The 21,459-nt window shown below is 34.3% G+C and overlaps 1 protein-coding gene across 1 annotated transcript in view; it reads right to left on the minus strand.

Moving 5' to 3' along the window:
- DOK6 (docking protein 6) overlaps window positions 1-21,459 on the minus strand; it is a 300,556-nt gene that overhangs the window by 196,241 nt on the left and 82,856 nt on the right. The window contains exon 2 of the mRNA XM_081079009.1: window positions 14,021-14,128. Within this exon, the coding sequence (XP_080935135.1) occupies window positions 14,021-14,128 (108 nt within the window). The remainder of the gene's footprint in view (window positions 1-14,020; window positions 14,129-21,459) is intronic.

Below are 21,459 nucleotides of genomic sequence, written 5' to 3' on the forward strand. Positions count from 1 at the left end.
CAAGTAGAATATTAAAAAGATGTGCTTAAAGATTGGGATTTGGTAAAATCAACTTTTATTGTTTCATCAAGGTCATTCTTAAGTACAGTGAAAATAAAATTGGTACATATATTTATCTGTTTGTTTATTTACTTATTTGAATGAGTACATAATGGTAAAGAATTTTTGCTTTTGTTGCCTGAACTTTTGGTGTCATAACTGAAAAAGTCATTGCTCGGACCAAGGTCAAGGAGCTTTTTTCCCTAAGGTTGCTTCTCAATGTTTTATGGTTTTAGGTCTTACATTTACGTCTTTAATCCATTTTGAGTTGATTTTTGTGTATGGTGTAAAAGAAGAGTCCAGTTTCATTCTTTTATATAGGCATATCCAGTTTTTCCAACAACATTTATTGAAGTCTATGCTTTTCATGTTGTGTATTCTTGAAACTCAGTTGAAAATTAGTTCACCATATATCTGTGGGTTTATTTTTCGATTCTCTATTCTGTCCCATTGGTATATGTGTGTTTTTATGCCATGATCATACTCTTTTGATTACTAAAGCTTTGATGTATAACTTGAAGTTAGAAGTGTGATGCCTAAAGCTTTGTTCTTTCTCAAGTTAGCTTTGACCATTCATGGTTTTTTGTGGTTCGGTACATATTTTAGAACTGTTGTTTCTATTTCTTTGAAAAATGCCATTGTAATTCTGACAGGGATTGCATTGAATTTGTAGATTTCTTTGGGTACTATGGACATTTTAACAATATTAAGTCTTCCAATCTATGAACACAGGATATTTCCATATGTGTCTTCTTCAATTTCTTCCATCCATGTCAAAGTTTCTTTGTACAGTACTTTCACGTCTTTGGTTAAATTTATTCCTAAGTATTTTAGCCTTTTGATGCTATTGTAAATAGGATTGTTTTCTTGATTTCCTTTTCAGAGAGATCATTGTTTGTGTTAAGAAATGCAACTGATTTTTGTATGTTGATTTTGTATCCTTCAGTTTTACTGAATTCATTTATTTGTTCAAACAGGGTTTTTGTTTTTTAATGAAGTCTTTAGTTTTTTACATGTAGGATAATGTCATCTACAAACAGAAATAATTTTACTTATTCCTTTCTGATTTTGATTAGAGTTACTTTCCTAAGGTTATGAGACCAATTCCAGGTGTGATCCATGAGTTAGCTGCCAATCATATTTAGCTAATGTTTACCTAGAGCTACAGCATCTAGACATAATATTCATGATTATTAATGCTTTTTTAATTTAGTTAAATCTATCTCTATATATTTATATCTCTATCTATCTGTATGTATGTATGTATGTATCTATCTATTTATCTATCATCTATCTATCATCTATCTATCTTCAAGTAATAGAACAGCCAATTATCAGTGATTGAAATCTGCAGTAGGTAAGCTACAGCCTGTGGGCTAAGTTTGGTCTATCACCTGTTTTTATAAATAAAGTTTTATCAGAACACAGCGCAGCCATTTGTCTGCATAGGCTCTATGTCTGTTCAATGTAGTACTACGACAGAGCTGAAGAGCTGCAAAGATGCAACACAGACCTTATGCTCTGGAAAGTCTAAAATTTTTACGATCTTGCCATTTCCATACTAAAGCTTGCTGGCCACTGATTTAAGCAAACAGGACCTTATTTTTCGCTGATAAGAACTCTGACATCGACAATTACTAGTGTTGGTTCAACAGTTGATGATATTAGAGGTGGCATCTCAGGCCCAAATACCTGTCCTCTTGGCATTTCTCTCCTGCTGTTCTCTTCATGGGTGCAAAATGGACGCTGCATTTCCAGCCCTTGTGCTTTCAATTTGGAAAAAAAAAATGAGGGACATTGCTGGCCATATCAAAAAACATAAAGATACTTTCTATACCTTTCAGCACACTTAAATTTGTATCTCGTCCAGAAATGTACCTCCCTAACTGCAATAAGTATAAAAAAGTGATCATTTAGCTTTCTCAGTCCCTGTAGTGTAGATGAGAAAGGAAGAAGTGAGTTATAAACGGGTGTTGAGTTAGCAATTATTTAAATTAAACCCATGCCTGAATGGAAGCTGCATTGTGTTTTGTTTCAAATACAGTACCTATAATGAGGGAAAGGTGACTCTCTCATTTTGCCAGACTGAAAATGCCCTTCCTAAAGAAAAGATAAAACCAAAATTGAAATAGTACTCCACTGGAGTTAGATCACAGCACAGACACTTCGGATGTGTCTGACTAGTCATGGGACCTTTTAACAGCAGAGCGTTCTCCCCAGCTGGTCACCGAGGAGAAAGTCAGAGGTCCAAAGCTGGAGAAGGATTTGGTCTGCCGTCGCTGTCTCGGAGAGGGAAAGAACCAAATATGTCACAGACTGAGGGCAGGCAGCCTCAGTGGCTAAGAGCGGCGCCGGCTTGACATCCGGCAAGAACACAGCACATCAGTGCCACAGCGGGTAGGAAGTGAATTAGCCAGCTACAGAAGGAGCTTGGGAGCAGAGTTTTCTCCAGAGCTACCAGAGAACAACTCAGTCTGACTCCTTGACCTCAGGCTCCTGAAACCCTCATCAGAGAACACAGATGGGCTGGGCCTTTTGACCTACAGAACTGTGAACTCCGAAATGAGTGTCTTTTGAGGCCTAGAGTTGGTGGTAATTTGTGATGCAACAACAGAAAATGACAACAGCCTGACAATTATTGTTAGTGACTGAACTGCACAAAATATCCAAACTTGGGGACAATGATGGGTTTGGTTTCATCAGTTTACTTGCAAGATCAAACTGGAATAAAAGATAGGAAAGTTGACTTTTAGCCCACCATCAGAGAGTCAGATGTACCAGCTCTAAGACTAGGAGACTGTCATGGTAGCCCCAAGCTTAGCAGGACAATTTTCTCTATGCAAACGCAAATACTTTAGGAAAGGATAAAAGGATGACAGAAATCCATGCTACTGCAAATCAGGTTAAAATTTAATGTTATAGTACACTGGATATCTAAATAGGATTAACTTGATTCAAAGATATAGAAAAGGAGAGCTAGAGGAAAATAATTGCATTTTTAAGCAAACACTTAAATTTCTCTTTCCCTGTCTCCAAATAAATGAAAGTAAAAAAAAAAAAAACAAAAAAAAACCAAACTCTTATTTTCCTGAATATTATACTGTAGCAATATAACCATTTCTTCCAGAGCTCAAATAATGTATGAAAAAAATTCTGAGTAGAACTAATGCAACAGTTATCACCAAAACAAGTCATTTCATTGACTCTAAAAACACACGGTTCTTTAAATTAAGAACCGGTTCTCTTATAAATAAAATCAATCCAATGGCTGCTATTGGTTTGTAACCTAGGATTGTTATGGTTAATTAAAATTTTAATGCTTTTTATAGAAGTATTAGATATGAAAGGCTTTACATTTAAAAAAATATTATACAATTTGAAATAAACATAAAACATTGTTACTCATAAAAGTTGTTAGATATGATAGTGAGGAACAAAGCATTAATTCATAAATGAAGTCTCACTGAGATATTTTTCAAATTGTAAATAAATATGCAGTCATTACTTGAGGTATAATATATAACTTTCCATTAGTAACAGAAAAACAGCTTATCCTCAGTGAACCACTATGCAATAAGCTTTTCTCCTGTTGCGTCTGTCAGGTATTGCACAAACAGCCAGACTGTGAATGGGTAAAAAACCAGATTTTTAAAAACCAAAAATGCATTGATGATATTCTGCAATAATAATTAATGGCATTAGATCCATTAATTAAATGTATAAGTGCTTCAGAGATGATGAAAATAATGTCATAACAGATTTGTGCTATTGAATATTCTTTCTAAAATTACTGATTTACCATGTAAAATGACTTGTTTGAAATTATAATTTACTTTACCATGCAAGTTGGTCTCAACATTTTTCTAAAGTTGGTATGCATTATTTCCCTGGTTTCAGAGAAATGACTTGTACAACCATAATCATTTTACATTTTGCATATCATCTTACATTAAATTATCATCTCACTCTGTGAGCTATGATATTATTTGCATTTTACAGGAAGGAAAGGGGGAGAAAGATATTGTTTAGGTCAAACCATCCTTCTTCTGATGATTCACACACACACACACACACACACACACACACACACACGGATAGTTTTGAAAAGTGAAATAAAGACAGTCGTTTGCTAACATAAATCATACTTCTGTATCCTCTAAGTCAAGCCCAGACCAATCTTACAGATATTTTCTAAGAAATAATATTTCCTTATTTCTCAGTGAACAGACCTCTGTTGTGGAGCATTAGGTTATAAACAAAAACCCTGATTGCTGAGTGATCTATTTTCCGTGGCATCCCTACCCGGCACAGAGTGATTCTTATTGGAGATATCTTAAATGTTTAGATATCTAAATTGTTGCCTAATTGTCCTTGATGCAAACCTTACAAAATGAAGTTTAACTCTGGGGGTTGCCTCTTATTTGTAGGTCACAACTTTGTGGATTGCCTCTACCCGAAGGTCTTAACTCCTGGTCTCTCCTGCTGATATCTGGCTTCAGAGATGGTCCTTCACAACTCACCCATTTCTAGCAGAGACACTGCACAAATGGTGCACCAGTGTGCTGTGCCCTGGGCATATCCCTCTATCTTTTCATCCTACCTAAAATCAAATGTTTTATATTCCATTTCTTTGAGTCTTCCCTGAATGACTATCATGTGATCATATGAGTAAAACAATTAATAATGGATTAATGTGCGACTGTCCCGGGAATGAATGTGTTTGTAAATAAGAGCTTATGTTAAAAAAAAAAAAAACACAAAAAAATAAATGAACGGATGAATGAACTAGTGACTAAGATGCCTCAGTGTGAATAAACAATGATCACTCTGGGAACTTCTAGCAGTATTTGAAGAGACACCAAGCCTTTGAACACCCTTCACATGACTCCAAGTATGTGCATATCCAAGCGTGTAGCCACTGGAATAGAAATGAAGATGTTCAATGTAATGCATGGTACACATGCCCTGTTTCCATACTTATCAATGATTTTGCTTCTATTTTAAGGATATGCTATATTCACAGGTGACTAGTTTTCATTTTTTTCAACTTTCTCAGGTGTTTGCTTTACACAAAATGCTGACAACTCCAAATAGGAGTAAACCAGATGGAATGAAATTATGTTTTCAATGTCAGGTTATAGGGGATTTAGAAATAGGATTGGCCCAGTAGAGGCATTGCTTTTCTGGCATCACATAGTTTTCAGCGCTGGAATTTCACAGTTTTATTTTCATTCATCCTTCTAAGGGACTTTATATTTTCCTCCCTATGGACAGCACTCATATTTATTTTATTAAAATTTCTATAAACTGTTTCTTTTTCATTTGCTTAGAAAAAATAAGAAAATTTATTAGCTGATTCTATGTAAATTGCTTTAGTTCAGTTTTCATTGAGGATAAATTTGTTTTGAATATCTGTTATGACAATTACATACAGCTAAATTTTCAACCCTAATGCATTTTTAATAACTTCCTTCAGCAGCTAGTGATTTGAATTTCAAATTTCTTTCTATCAAGAAGTAAAAAAGAAAGTATATACCATTTTACAGCAGTTTTATATAAAAATTGATTTATGCAGCAAGATCTCTCTCACAGTAAACATATCAAATGTCTAAATGAGACCATTAATACTCATAAGCTTTGTAATATGTATGTTCCAGATAGAGCACAGCACACAGTCGGCAAAGAAATAATTGTGCTGTTAGCTTATTTTTCAGAAAACCTTCACTTAGATTGGACATATTTCACTCATTTGATTTTTTTCTTGATTTATTAATATTGAGTACCAGAGCAGATTTTAGGGCCTATCAAAATAACTGACTAACCACAACTTTATATGTAAACATTAGAAAAATAGAACAATTGGGGAAATTCATACTCGTCTTATTTTTTAAGGCCATCTTGAAAATGAGGAATTTCCCCCCCCCCATTCTGGAGATCCAATGTTTGAGCTGACCATTAATTGCCCAAGAGAAAATAACGTTGAAAATACACCAATCTTTCTCATGAAAAGATCTTCCTTTATTTACCTGACCATCAGAGGAAACTATGAGAAATGTACAGCTTTACCAGTGTTCACTTCTAAAAAAAAAAAAAGGGGGATTCATAATTCAACTAATGGAGAAAGCCCTGGGAAGTGATGGTTTAGTTTTTGATTTTACTCATGGGCAAGAGTATATTTCAGGATAAAAATATCATGAACATTTACGATTGCTCTTGTTTGACTTGATGGCTGCTTGTCTAGGCCTTGGAGAAATTAACACCCCCTGGCCCCTGGGGTGGCGTTTTCTGTACCTCTCACTCCCACCCACCCTGTCATAGGGAGACACAGCCCCAGGGGAAAGTGGAACACACACAGCCTCTAAAATTTTGTCCTCTGTCTTCTTCGAACCCTTTGCAAATGTCAGTAGTTTTTATAATTTTTTTTTTGGTAAAATAAACAATTATTTCTTTAGAATTATTATTTTCACTTAGGAGTATATTTAAAGAGTCTTGATAATTACTATACATTTCATAAATTTGTTTAGTATTTCAACATTTATTCTAACAGTTTCTCACTTAAATGGCACTATTCATAATTTTCTATTTTTCCTTGAATTAGTTGATTTTTTTTCAGTCTCGGGCCAATTTTTTCATTTGTAACTCTTGATAAACATACAATTGAAATACATGTGAAATATTCTGAATGTCACCATAAAGCTGGTACTAAAAGCCCATGTCTTTTAGAAGAAACAGTTTTATTTTGCACTAATCAGGCTTTCACAGAAAGGTGTTTATATACACCCACTTTATCGTTAATTCTATTCAATAGATTTCCTGGACAATTCCACTACAATCTGGTTATACTTCTAATTGGTTAATGAAATATCTACATGGATACCTCATAAGTACCTCAAAATCTAACCTACCAAGAACGACTTCTTTCCTTCACCACTGAAAACTCTCCTCACAAGGTCCTGCGTCCAAGAACCACATGACTATTCGTATGTCACCCAGTCTTGAAAAGATATCAGTCTTAATCCTCCCTCTTTCATGTTTCTTATATCCAATGAGTTACTAAGTCTGCTTAATTCTATTTGACAATACCTAGAAATATGACCCAAATCTATCTCCTTTCCATTCACTTTACCTTTCTCCATTCAGGACCTTGTTGTCTATTTTGGGAATGTGGGAATATAATAATATTCAGTTAACTCCTTTTTCTGTACACAGTCTCTCCTTTATCCTATTCATGTGATGTGATGCCATGCAAATTATTTTTTTCTAAATATATATTTGAAGAATGAAAAACCATTTCAAACCCTTCACAACTTCTCTACTGCTTAAAGGATCAAGACTAAACTCCTGAGTAAGGTGTTTATCGTTCTTCATATGCCCCGGCCACTTCTTTAGAGCTTATCTTCCCCCCACACTGGTCCTCCTTTCAGCATTTGTCAGGATCAGATTGCTCAAATTTTCTTCAACTCATCCTGCAGTGTAACTTTCAGTACATGAAACCCCACTTTTTCCTCCTCATTTAATAATGCCTTCCTCTCCATTAGTTTGCTTTGTCAAAGCAGAGTAATCTTAAGAAGTCCTTGACCTTCACCTCCTTTGGAGAGTTCTAATTGCTGGAGACAGAAGGAACTGTCCCCTTATACTATTATAACTGCACTGTGCACGTCACCATATTTCATCATTGTTAGCTACCTACATTGTTTCATCTGATTGCAAAATCTCAAAACAATAATAATAATTCTTAGCATTTCCTGACTGCTCCAAACACTCTTTAAAAAAGTTCATTTGTAGTATCTTATTATGCCTCATAATAAATAGTCCTAGGGAAGCGGGCTATTCTTGTCCCTATTGTGTGTCTGTATCTTCATCTTCTGAGCCTCGGTGTCTATTTTGCCACTGGACAGGAGTCTCCTGAAAGTATATGTTATATTAAAATAGTATTTTGTTTATTATATGGAATTGGATTTAATAGTAGTTTCCTAGTAAAGTCTCTTGGTAGCATAATGGCAGTTAATCTCAGAGGCAGGACACAGCCTGTCTGCTACTTACTTTATCAGTGAAAACAAATATTTTTGTTGAAAGTAAGTGTTTACTTTAATTTGAGCAAGGTTAGAATTGCTTAATGGTAATGTAATTTTGATGCTGAGGTGGAACCAATCACATTTGAGTGATGGAGACTGTCATTATAGAATAAGAGAAGAGATGATACAAGAGAATTTTAGTAACACTCCATATACATTCTAAGAAAGAAAGACACAAAAAACCATTGTCACAGAGCTAGCTGAGATTGTAGGAAGAAGAAAAGTAGTGAAGTTGGCACAAATATTTTGGTTTGAATGCCTCATAAACATTTCAATTGAACATGTCCAAAGGCAATGCTTCTGATATTTACCTATAGCCTACACTAAAATAGCCAGTTAGAGGGATTAAGCAAAACTTACTAAAAAGAACCAAAATAAGAGAAGAGACCATTTACATGCATTCTTGAAAACAACCCTTAATATTTTTTATTACTGATGAATCATGCCCACATTATTCTTTCATATCAGGATTAGTCAAATTTTACTGTCTTAGTTCATAATCACTGAAGAAAAAAATGAAAAAAAAAGTCCCTGAAAGAAAATTTAAATCACGAAGAAATGGAATTAGCCTCCCAAGTACTATGAAGAGAGTAAGTTGCAATAATAAAAACATTAATCTTCACATGAGAAAGGTAAATTTTAGCTGTCACATACACTGATTCTAGTTATTAAAGTGCTTTAGGGAGCTTCCAGTTACAGTCTATGACATTAATTTAGCTATTTATTAAAAGATTAACTCTTCCTATTCTGCATTCTCTTCATCTTCGGCTGCTTAATTTTCAAATTGGAGATAGAAAGCTACATAGTCATACATAAAGTGTACATGTGTTTTTGAAGTGTTGGTCATAGTTTTCTAGTATTAATTTTTATCCAACTAGTTATATCTGCACTCATATCCTAGTCCTACTTTTTTGCTAAAATGAATGATCTCTGGTTCTCTGAAAAACCAAACCCTATAATTACACACAGGCACCTTCTAATCATCATATTTTCGGTCTACTAGACCATTCCTATTGACATACAGGTGTGTTAAAATATATGTCATATTTCAAAATAAACATATTTGCTACATATCTTGGCTCCATTTTACAGTAAAACTCGAAATAAAATGCTTAAGTAGCTGTCTCCTCCTCACTTCTCATTCTTGCGTAAGTCACTTCAAGAGAAATTAGTCCCCATATTTCACTGAACTTGCTCTTCACAAAGCCATCAATGGCCTCCATGTTATAAATCCAGTGGTCCCTTCTCTGTCATGTTTTTCAGTCTCTCAAACTAGACATAGACACTTGCTCAATTTTTTAACAGTTTTCTCTTGGTTTCCAGTGATTCACTCCAATGTTATTCTTTTCATCTTGCTGCCTGCATTACTCTGGTTTCTATCCTGGTTCCTCCACCTCAGGTAATCCTCTAAATGTTGGAGTGTTAATTACGTCCTTTTTCTTCATTCTCTCCCCAGGACATTTTTTCCAGTGCTACGTAATAAACTACTACTGTATCAATATGCCAATGACAGCGAAATGAATCACTTAATCAATGACATTACTCCACCCAAGACCACATTTGTTTGTCTAATTAACTACTTGACATTTTTGTTTGAATAGATATTTCAAAGTTAACACATACAAAGTGAAAGCTTGTGATTTTTACTCAAAGTCTGCCCTTCTAGTCTCCATCTAGTCTCCATCTTCATGAATCGCTCTATGCTTATCTCTGCTGCTCAAGGCCAAAATCATGAATCACCCAGGAGACCTACTGTTCACTTACACCCAATATCCAGTCCCTAAGTACATTCTGTCAGTTGTCACAAAGCATATCCAAAAAGGGTCCTTTGACTCCTAATTCAATACTAATATCTTCATTCAATTCACCATCACATCCAGCCTAGATTAATAATGGCTAGCATTTGCTCCATCTTACCGTGTGCCAAGTAAGCAGTCATAGGCTTAGCTATTAAATTTCATTTGTTAGTAACATCTAGTTATATTTAATCTCATTATACGTCTATAGTTCCACTTATTCTTTACATAACTCTCTTTGATAGACATTATTGTAATCTTAATCTATCAGAGGATAAAAATTAGGTACATAGAGGTTAAATAGCTATGCAAGTCCACACAGATATTAAATATGGGAGCTAGAGTCCAGAGCCCACAAGCTTACAAGCTGTGAAGTGTGGTTAAAATTCTTTTTCATTCCAACTTCACTGTTGAGATATAATTGACATATGAGTATAGTAACATTGTATAAGTTTAAGGTGTACAGTGTGATGTTTGCATACCGTTGGTACAAAAGTAATTGCGGTTTTTGCAATTATTTTTAACCTGTTAAACCGCATTACTTTTGCACCAACCTAATATATTATGAAAAAATCACCACAATAACATTAGTTAACATCTCCATCATTACTAATCAAAGGGTAAGAGGAGTAACTTCTGGGGATCTAATGTATAGAATTGTGACTACAGTTAACAATATTGTATTATATATCTGAAAGTTGACAAGAGAGTAGATCTCAAATGTTTTACACACACACACACACACACACACACACACACACACACACACCACAAAACACACCAGTGGTTAATATTAATCTTTTTCCACAGTCTTTTTTTCCAGGATGATCTTTTAGTTTATTAACCTTATTGAGGAATAATTCATGCACGATAAGTTGCATCATTTAAAGTGAACAACTGAATGAGTGTTGACATTTGTATGCACCATTCAAATTTCCATCACAATAAAGATAAAGAACACTTCCATCATCCCCTCAAACTGTCTCATGTTTATTTGCAGTCGATCCCTCCATGCGTTCCTCCCTCAAACTAGGCAACCGACAAAACAATTTTGTTACTATTAAATAAGTATGAAATCCTACAATATGTATTATTTTGTGTCTGATGTCTCTCAATCAGCATAAGGATTCTGAGATTCATCTGTTATTATATGTATCAGTAGGTCTTTCCTTTGTATTGTTCAGTGGTATTCCATTGATGGATAGATCACAATATTCATTTTCCTGTTTGCATTTTTCCCACATTTTGGCTACTTTGAATAAAGCTGCTATGAACATTTTTGTACATGTGTTTATTTGGATACAGCTATTCATTTTTTGGGGGGGAGGCGTCTATTCCCAGAAGTGGAATGGCTGGATCATATGTTTAACTTTTTGAAGAAACTGCCCAACAATTTTAAAAAGTGCTTGTACAATTTTCCATTTCTATCAGCAATATATGGGTTCTAGATACTCCACATTTTTGACAACTCTAGTTAGTTTCAGCCTTTACAATTTTAGCCATTCTAATGGGTGGATAGTGGTATCTTATTTTGGTTTGAATTTAAATTTTGAAGATAACTTTTCATGTTCTTAGCTGCTGTTCATATATCTTACTTTGGAAAATGTTCACATTTTTTTCCCCATTTTTAAATATTGGTTTGTTCATCTTCTCATTATTGAGTTGTATGAATTCTTTAAGTATTCTGGATACATGTTCTTTGTCAGATACACATTTGCATAACTTTTTTCCAGACTGACTTGCCTTTTTATTTTGTTGCTTGGCTCTTTTGAAGAGAAAAAAATTTACATTTCAATATCATTCAATTTACCAATTATTTCTTCTGGTTCATACTTTTTGTGTCCTGAGAAATGTTCACAAGGTAGAAATGATTTTCTCCTACATTTACTATTGAGATTTTTATAGTTTTAGCATTTACATTTAGACTGATGATCTGTTTTGAGTTTATTTTGTGTATAGTGTGAAGGAAGATCCATGTTCACTTACTTACATAGAGACCACCAGTTCTGGCACAGTTTGTTGGAAAGACTGGTTTTTTTACCTATTGTCTCATCTTTGTATCTTTCTCAAATGCAATTGACCATATATGTGTGAGTTCATTTCCAACGTCTCTATTCCCTTCCATTGATCTACATAGATGTTTTCTTGCAAAATCACTTTATCATGATTTCTGTAACTTTATAGGTTGTACAATATCCATATGGGATGAGGTTGTCAATATCTATACAAAAATATATTTTTTGTATATCTTTTTTGTATATCTCCTGAAATTTTGATTATAATTATGCTAAATATATAACAAATTGGGGCGAGTTGATACTCAAACAATATTGAATCTGCTAAGAATATTTTATATCTCATCATTTATTTGTATCATCCTTCTTTAATTCTCTCAATTATGTTCCATAATTTTCAGTGTAGAGGTTTTACATGTGCTTTGATAAATGTATTCAGAATTCTTTGTTAGCACTATTGCAAATTCAGTTCCTTCTAAAAGTTTAATCTACCAAGTATTAACTGTTATTAAAAGTGTAATTAATTATAGACATATCATTCACCAAATTTATTCATTAGTTCTAGGGCTTGTTTTGAAGATGAGCAAGAATTTTCAACAAACAATTATGTCACTGAGAATAGAAATGGTTCTTCCTTTTTCTTTTCAGTGGGTTTTGTTAGACACATACACTTTTTTTAAAAAAAATATTATTAAGGAAGTTCACTCTATTCTTAATTTTCTGAGAGTTTTAAATCATAAATGAATGTTGAATTTTGTCAAATGCCTTTTCTGTATCTATTGAAAGGATCCTATGATATATTTTCTCTTTTGTTCTACATTATCACATTGATTGATTTTCAAATGTTAAAACAACACAACCTTGAATTTCTATCATAAATGTCACCTGGTCATATGTTATCATTTTAATATATTGTTGAATTAGATTAGCTTGTTAAGAAATTTACGTTCGTAGGGATATTGGTCAGTCACTTTCTTTTAATGTCTTTGTCTAGTTTTGTTTTTCAGATAATACTGGTCTGACAGAGTTGAAAAGTCTTCCACCTTTTTCATTTTCCTTAACTATTTATGTAGATTCTTTTTTCCCCTTAAATATGTTGAGGTATTCATGAGTAAAATAATATGGACCTAAACTTTTCTTGGTGAGAAGGATTTTAACTATACCTTCAATGTTTTTATTAGATCCAGTGTTATACAGAGTAGTTTCATTGACCTAAAAATTCTCTGCACACCTCCTATATGTCCCACCTGCACTCCCTTACCCCTGGCAACCACTCTGTTTAATAAAAGGAGAAATCAGATCTATATGTCACATAAAATAAATTCCACAGGTTCATTCCATTAGTCAGGGTAGCTTACTCTATGTTATACCCAGTGAGGAATAGGAATCTTGACTGAGCTTATTAACACATTTTACCAACGAGCTCGTTCTACCAACGAACAATACTGTTTGACAATTCTGAGTCCTGATCATGTCTCCTCCATAGTACTAGCAAATACGGAACTGTGTTTTGATGTTTTACTCAAAGATAACTTGAGGCAGCATATCTAGCATCATCGTAGGGTTATTTCTTACATACTTTTAATTCTTAAGAAATTGGTATTTCATTCATAGAATTTCTGCCACATCTGTACACATCAGCATGTTTGATGTCGACCACTGTCTTGCTAAGGCTGTAATCAGCAAATGCCATGTACATTAAGTGTCATTAGCACTGCTAACTCCATCCTCAAAAGTTTTATCTCCTAAATATTGCCGACAGTTGAAATCAAAGTAACAAATGTACAATTAACCTGAACAGACGGGAAATGCCCACTCAGCACCTTGGGAAATGATCTGGTTGAGTTATGAGTCATCTCATTTTGCAAAGCAGCAATAAAAATGAGTCTTTCATTTTGCAGAGGTACCACTGGCATTTACAGCAGATGATTAAGATAAAGGAGAAAAATAACTTTTGCATTTTATTGGAACAGAGACATTTTATCCTGGCCATGCATTTTTGCCTCTGCAGATTTCATCTATCAAAAGAAATGTCTCCACAAGTTGTTGCCAAGGGTCCAGTTATTCCCCAGCAATTCCGAAGACTGTAACTTACCTTATGGAAATTTCTGAAATACGCTGCCTTTTCATCTGGAAATTTTTCTAGTCTTCTGGGTCCTTTACTAGAAGCCTTCTTGAAAACCAACCAGCATCGTCTGAAAATCTGAAAGGAAATAAAAGAATCTTATTATCTATCTTTTTACATGAGTTTAGTAGCATCAGGAACTTATCTATTCAATTAATCCATTGGGAATAAAATTTTTAAAATGCACTTTAAAGAAAATAACAGAGAATAGTATAATATAAAACAGATAAAATGCTCTTAGCAATAGACCTTGTTCAGCACATAATAACCATTATGGATATTTGCATACACTGTAAAAATCATTGCTTGTACCGATCTATTTTAAGGTTTCAAATAATCCCCATGATTTTGAGAATTATGTTACATATAACATCAATAGACAAAACTGTTTAAATATTCCATTGAATACAAATGAGCTCCTGCTAATTTCACAATGGTTTAGATATTGTTAATCAATATACCTATTTATATTCATCAATACACAGCTGACAACAAAGGCGGGGAAAGCATCAAATTTACTCTCTTCCTAAAATTACTCTCTCCACAATATAGCATGAAATAATTTTTGCATAGAATAAATCATTTCACTCGGTCTTTAATATAAATTACACCTGTTTCCATTACGATTTAGGGTATTTTATTGTAATGCCTAAGAACACAGTTTTTAAATCAGAACAATTTTATTTTCAGTGCTGGTTCTGCTATTTATTAAACGTCTTGTCTTGCAGAAGTTATTTTAACTTCTCTAAGACCTAACTTCCACATCTACAGATTAAGGTCAGTACACCTCAGGAAGTTGAGGATTTCATAAGACAGTCAGCAGAATGCACCCGGTATATATGTTTGGAGTGTAGCCCACACATTCTTAACTGAAACTCTGGGGTTTTGGTAATGCTGTGGATTGAATTCTGTCCTCCCAAAATTCATGGGCTGAATTCCTCACCCTCAAGTGATGGTGTTTCGAGATGGGGCCTTTGGGAGATCAGTAGGGTTAGATGAGGTCATAAGGATGAGACTCTCAGGATGGGATTAGTGCCCTTAGAAGAAGAGACACCAGAGAACTTGCTCTCTCTCTCTGAGTTCTCACAAAAAAAAGAGGTCATGTGAGCGCACTGACATGGTTGCCACCTGCAAATCAGGAAAGAGTCTCCACCCATAACCTGGTCATCCTGGCACCTTGATCTTGGAATTCTAACCTCCAGAACTGTGAGAAAATCATTGTCTGTTGTTCAAGCATCGCCCCCAACCCCCAGTCTATGGTATTTTGTTATAGCTGTCCAAGCTAAGACAGATATTTTTAGATTTTATTTTTATTGGCAGAAATGGTGTTGGTTGATAGTTGAGGTAGTTGTAGTGGTAGTAAGACTGCGGAAGTGAAAAACAGTTGCATGAATCTGAGTAGACATTTGAGAGATTGGAGGCAGATAAACAAAAAATATCATTTGCAAAGTGGGGTGTATTTATCTTGTGGCTATTTACTAACGGATTTTGAATCTCAGTTGAGGTGGGAAGACCCTCTTTGAATGGAATTGAGACTAACCCTGGTAGTACGGTTTCTGTTCTTTCCTAAGGAGGACTGCTTTTCCCTGCACCCTTTGCCCTTTATTGCTTGTAGCTCAGAAACCATGGTGCGGTCAAATGAAACCTTATAATACTCATGGAGGCACACAAAAACACATACTCACTGACTGCAATGCCCCATCTTGCATGACTGTAGTTATTTTCTATTAAGGTGTGAGTTAAACATGAGTCAGAACGTTTAAGTGTTTCCATTTAGGTACTCAGTATTACTATAGGAAAAACCTGGTAACGAATAATAAGGAAAAATAGATTTGGTATTTTAAATAGTACCTTATCCTTTACTATTACATTAACAGAGGTGACTACATATAGATAAAACTGATGGTTAAAGACTTGATATAATAGACTGCTTACCAAGCTGAGGCCTTTCATTTATTGTTTTCTTATTTTGAGATTATTTTAGATTTATAAATCATTTGCAAAAATGGTACAGAGAGTTCCCCTGAAAACTTTACCCAGATCCCCTTAATGTTACATCCTAAATAATCACGGTACCGTTTTCAAAACTAAGAATTAATTTTGGTAAAATAATATGATCTAAACTACAAATTCTATTCAGTAATCACCAGTTTTTTTCCACTCATGTCCTGTTCTGTTTTGGGATCCATTCCCAGATACAACATTGTATTTACTTTTCCTGGCTCCTTAGTCTCCTCTGATCTTTGATAGTTTCTCTATCTATCTTTTTTTTTGCTTTTCATGACCTTGACAGTTTTGAAGATTACTGGTATTGGGTCAGGTATTTTGTACAATGTTTTTCCATTTCTGTTTGTTTCAAATAAGCTATTTTGATATTTCAAAAGTCTAATGACAAGCGCTAATTTGTTGGGGAAAAGTAATGTGAATTCATCATGGCTACAGAAAAGTTATATTCTGATCAGCTGCATCCTTGAATTTTTAAACTTAAAGTAATAAAATAATCATTTAATAAATGCAGAGGTTTTGTTGTGTGTGTGTGTTTTATTTTTTTGGGCATAGTTTCTAAAAACATTTTTCTTTGTGATAGAAGTAAAATAATAAAATGGGCCTGGAAAGAGAGTTGGGAAGTATCATTTTGTCTCAGTGCTGTCAAACTCAGCATGAGTCAGCACCCTTCACCCTGGAAGAACAAAATAAGTGGAAGCATGAGGAGATCATCTCTCTGTTACTCTTCATCTAACAGGGGTTTAACAGTATACTATGTTCTGCGTTAGGCTCTGGATCTGGTGTTTTATATGAGTAGCCTGGGGAAATTTCAGAGATGAGCAGGAAAAATGACAGCTTCAGATCAGGAAATCAGTCCTCTGAGAAAAATAAAAAGGAATAGGTTTTATTTTGCTTATAAATGAAAGACACAAATTCTTCGACAGCATGAAAGAGAACCACATGAATGAAATTAGGTACCTTATTTTTATTTTTGTTCCATGAGACAAAATACACAAATGTCCTTCATTAGCAGTGTATGGGAGGAGACGGTGCAGTCTCTTCAAATACTGCTTGGCTCTTCAAGGGCATCGAAAGATGCAGGTTAGCAGCCCATTGGGCTGGTTCGCAGCAGAATTATTGCTTCTAAGAAGATTCACCTTCTCCCGCAGTTTCTCTCAGAGGATGACACTCTTGCCTGCTCATCACTGTTGAGATGCTGCTTCCCTCTCTCCTGGAGAAATAACTGAATTTACCTTCTCAGAGTTATGTTCTCCACATGCCAGTTGTCTCCTCAAATAGGATCCTGGGTACCCTTCAGATTTTCCTTCTAGAAAATTCCATGTTGTTGCCAAAATTCCAGAAATCCCCAGGATCCCCAGCTGCTCCCCAGCTTTTGTTTTCTACTGCATTAGCCCACAGAGCAGCTTGCCATAATTACATACCCTCTTTATTCCTTCCCATTTTCCTTTAGATCCGTTCCTTTTCCTTAGTGCTTTCTCCTTTTCAAGACGATGTTACACAAAGGACATACTCTGCCCATTTAAGACTCACTGTGAAGTAGATGGCAGATTTCTTGGCTTTAGTTCATAACCATAATTACATTATTTAGCTAAGACCCATTCACAAGCTTTAACTTCACCAAATGTCAAATTTAATGGGCCTGTTCAATCCCCAGCTAGTGACTTAATGAACCCTGTACTTCTAAAGGATTTTGGTGAGGAACTTGGAAGAATTTCTGATGACAGGAGTTGTCATACCTGAAGCTTCCATTGCACTGAAGGGAGTCATAGAAACTTCATCTCTAGAGATTTTAAGGGATACAGAAGAAAGTGGCGTATCTGGGTTGGCTTATATTTATGCTCCCTTCTGAAAGCAACATATTATACTATATAAATGATAATTTGGGGTGTAGGATTCAATTATTTATTTATGATGGTGTATCAGATGAACATATTCAGACAACAAATAGATAAACAAGCAAAGCCCATCCAGGAATAGTTATTGCAGGCTTATACTCTGAGGAATTGCAGTATTTTGTCCTGGGTTTTCATCTTCTCACAAAATACAGATGGTCCTATTGAAAGACACACTTTGTTTTTATAAAAAGTAGTTAATATACATGACTCTATATACATCTATCTCTGCATAAACACTCACCTATTTAAATATAAATTGCAGGACCAAAAAATTAAAAAAAAAAAAGTCTTTTTTTTCTCATTGGAGTATAATTTAAAATTCATGTTTATGAGAAAATTCTCACCAACTTTGTAACTCACAAGCTTTGCATCATTCACCAATGTTTAATGCAAAATATAAATACTGCTATCCATTAACATTAGAAAAATGCTTTGAGAGCAGTATGTCTATCTCAATTTTTCTCATTCCATGTAGTTGGAAAGACCAAAATGAATGTGTTAGTGTTTTCTGATTCCATTATCTTGCTTTCTCTTTATCCAGAAAAACAATTTTGAAATTCCTAAGGGACAGATAATGATGCCAAAATTGGCACCAGTGGCAATATTTGAGGAGACCAAGAGTTTTTGTTTTTTTTTTGACCTGAACACAGATAGTTGTCTCGATTGCATTTTTCTACCATGCCATCAATAAAATACAGGGAGAGAATACACATATGGTTTAGAGTCACAGCCAGAAATGAAATGCTTCCCAGCAGCAGCAAGTTTTCAGTTGAGAGTGTGAAACTGTCATCATTATCATGAGAATGAAAACTAGTTGAAGAGTAGTCCTGCTGAGAAGTACCCCAAGAAGCAGCAATTTTTAGAAACAATCACAGCACTGGAAGGATACTTACAATTTTGCTCTTCCACCTCCTTGCTTCCAGAGAGCCCCACACAGACATGATAGGAAACAAAAAGTCCTTTCAAGATGTTCAGGAAAGAAGCATGTCTTTTGGGTTTTAGTTTCTCTAAGTGAGAATATTCTTTGGCTTTATATCAACATGTTATTTGAAATTCATGATGTTTTATTTTCATCAGTCAGTTGTAGAGGTGGAACTGAATAATCAGTGAAAACTATATTCCCCTGTACAACCGGTTCATTTTTATTCTATGGGCCCAATTAGCATAGGGTTCAATCATCCAAAGATACAATTCCTGAAGTTTCAGGATCACAACTTCCAGCTGTCATTTTGACCAGCAAGTAAATCAAACCTCAAAATATTTCCTCTTTAGTTAACTCCTCCTCCTCCTGAATTTCTTATTTCCTCCATTTGGTAACCATATTTTCAGTCACACAGAATCAAATCTTGGCATTGCCAATGATTTTTTTCTTCTATTACCTAAACTGTCTCAAAATCTATGGGCAAAACCCCAAAAGGAGATGCCCCTGAGATACGGTGAGAATGGCTTGAATTGAGAAATAAAAAAAGCACATCTAGGAAGGAAATGAAAACTAAAAATAAAAATGGCAAAGAACCTTAAAAATCAAAGACTGTTTTTATTTGGTGCAGCGGAAAATGGGAGTCAATGACTGATTTTATAAGACAGTGAAATTATGCAAATAAAATTTAAAGAATATTAGATCAGTAGCAGAGTTAATAATGACCATGAACATATAAAAATGTAATTACTACATTCGTACCAAAGACAGAGAATACAATTCAATCAATGTTGAAGACAGTGGAGAGAGAGAAAGAGAGAGAGCCAAGATGAAAAGCATTATGGGAAAAATTTAGACTTTCACAACAAACTCCATATGAGAAACATGAATTAAAGACAGATCAAAGTTTTTGTGTCTATGTAGCTAAGTGAATGATGGCATTTATGCAATTGTCAGAAACCTTAAGAAATGAGAAGTTTAATTTTAGGTATATTGAGTTGGATATAACATTTAAACATTTGCATAACCAAAACTGCTCTTGAGCAAGTTATAAACTGCAGCCTTCCTGTAAAGTGGATGCTTTCTAGTCTAGCTCTTAGAATAAATTCTTACTATTAAACGTACCCTCCTTGTAGAAACATTAGCTTACTTCAGTGTCTTGATGTAAATTTGCATACTCACCCAATGTTGACTCTTCCTGCTATCAACAATTAGTGCTTTTTTATGCCTCCTTAAAACTATAAAGTTTAATACACTTAAAATAACAAATCAGCAAACAGATTCCCATGACTTGTTTCAAATTTGTATATCAACTAGGCTTACGTGTACGTACCTTCTGAATTATCCTGAATGAAATGTTTAAAACTAAAACAGGATTATTCAATGCCTCTAATAATCCATTGCTCTTTAAATGTAATGATGATATTCAGATGTTGGTTTCACCTGCGGTACTTACACTATCTTTTCAACTGATGTGAGGTTTCTGGTTAAAAAAAAATTTTGATTTATTTCAATGGACCGTAAACAGTTGCTGTACTTGGTGATGAATTTAAGGAATTACTAAAATGTTAATTGTAAGGAAAGTTTGTAATGATCTAAAAGAAATTTCAGAGCTTGTAAGGTCAGTAGTCACTACATAATAATTAAACTCTTTTGGATATATACTGCACACCACATATTACCTTAATGTGCAGCCTTCCAATCAAAGACTTCATATGTCCACTATATTTTCGTACCTTCATAAGCAATATTTATTACTGTTTTTATATCTTAAATTTCACATTAATAGTATAAAAGATCATATAGAAAACATTAAGAAACCTAATTTTCACATCCAATTATATGATTGAGCTTTATCCATGTTATATGTTATATTTGTTTCTTTTTCTTCTTGCTTGTTGATTTGTAGGAATTTTATGTCATTTAATTTTAAATCCTTTATCAGGCAGATGTGTTGGAAATACCATTCCCCTCTATTGTAGCTTGACTTTTCACTTTTTTGCAATTTAATTTGTCATGCAGAAGTTTTTAATTTTAACATAGTCAAATGTGTCAATTATTTCCTTTGTGGCTGTACACTTATGACACATTCTATTTATCAACAGAGATGAATAATCCACTTACCTTTAGGTGGTTAGTGATATAACTGAACTTTTCACCATCTCATTTTCTATTTTATTCTTTTTAATATACTTATCTTACTCTTTTTCTAGTTCATGATTGGTTGATAAAATTTCTTACATTGCCTTTCCTTTTTCCCTCAGCAGCCATTGAAACTATTTCATCCCACTACATTAAAAAATACCCATTTAGTTGCCATAATACATTTAATCATCCATGTAAAACATCCCTCCCTTTCATTTTTCCCTACAAAAATCGAATGGAATCTCACTTTAAGAAATACTGCTCTAGTAACCTCCCAGCTGATTTCCTGCCTTCACATTTGTTTTATTCTAATCCAACCTAACTGTTGCCATATTCTATGTCCTAAAGCACAGGCCTGGTAACTCTTCTGACCAAATAACAAATGAACAAAGAACAACAAATCTTTCAATGCCTCACCATTACCCATTGCTTATTAAAGAAAT

The sequence above is a fragment of the Rhinolophus hipposideros genome, assembly GCF_964194185.1.
Source record: "Rhinolophus hipposideros genome assembly, chromosome: 17".
NCBI lineage: Eukaryota > Metazoa > Chordata > Mammalia > Chiroptera > Rhinolophidae > Rhinolophus > Rhinolophus hipposideros.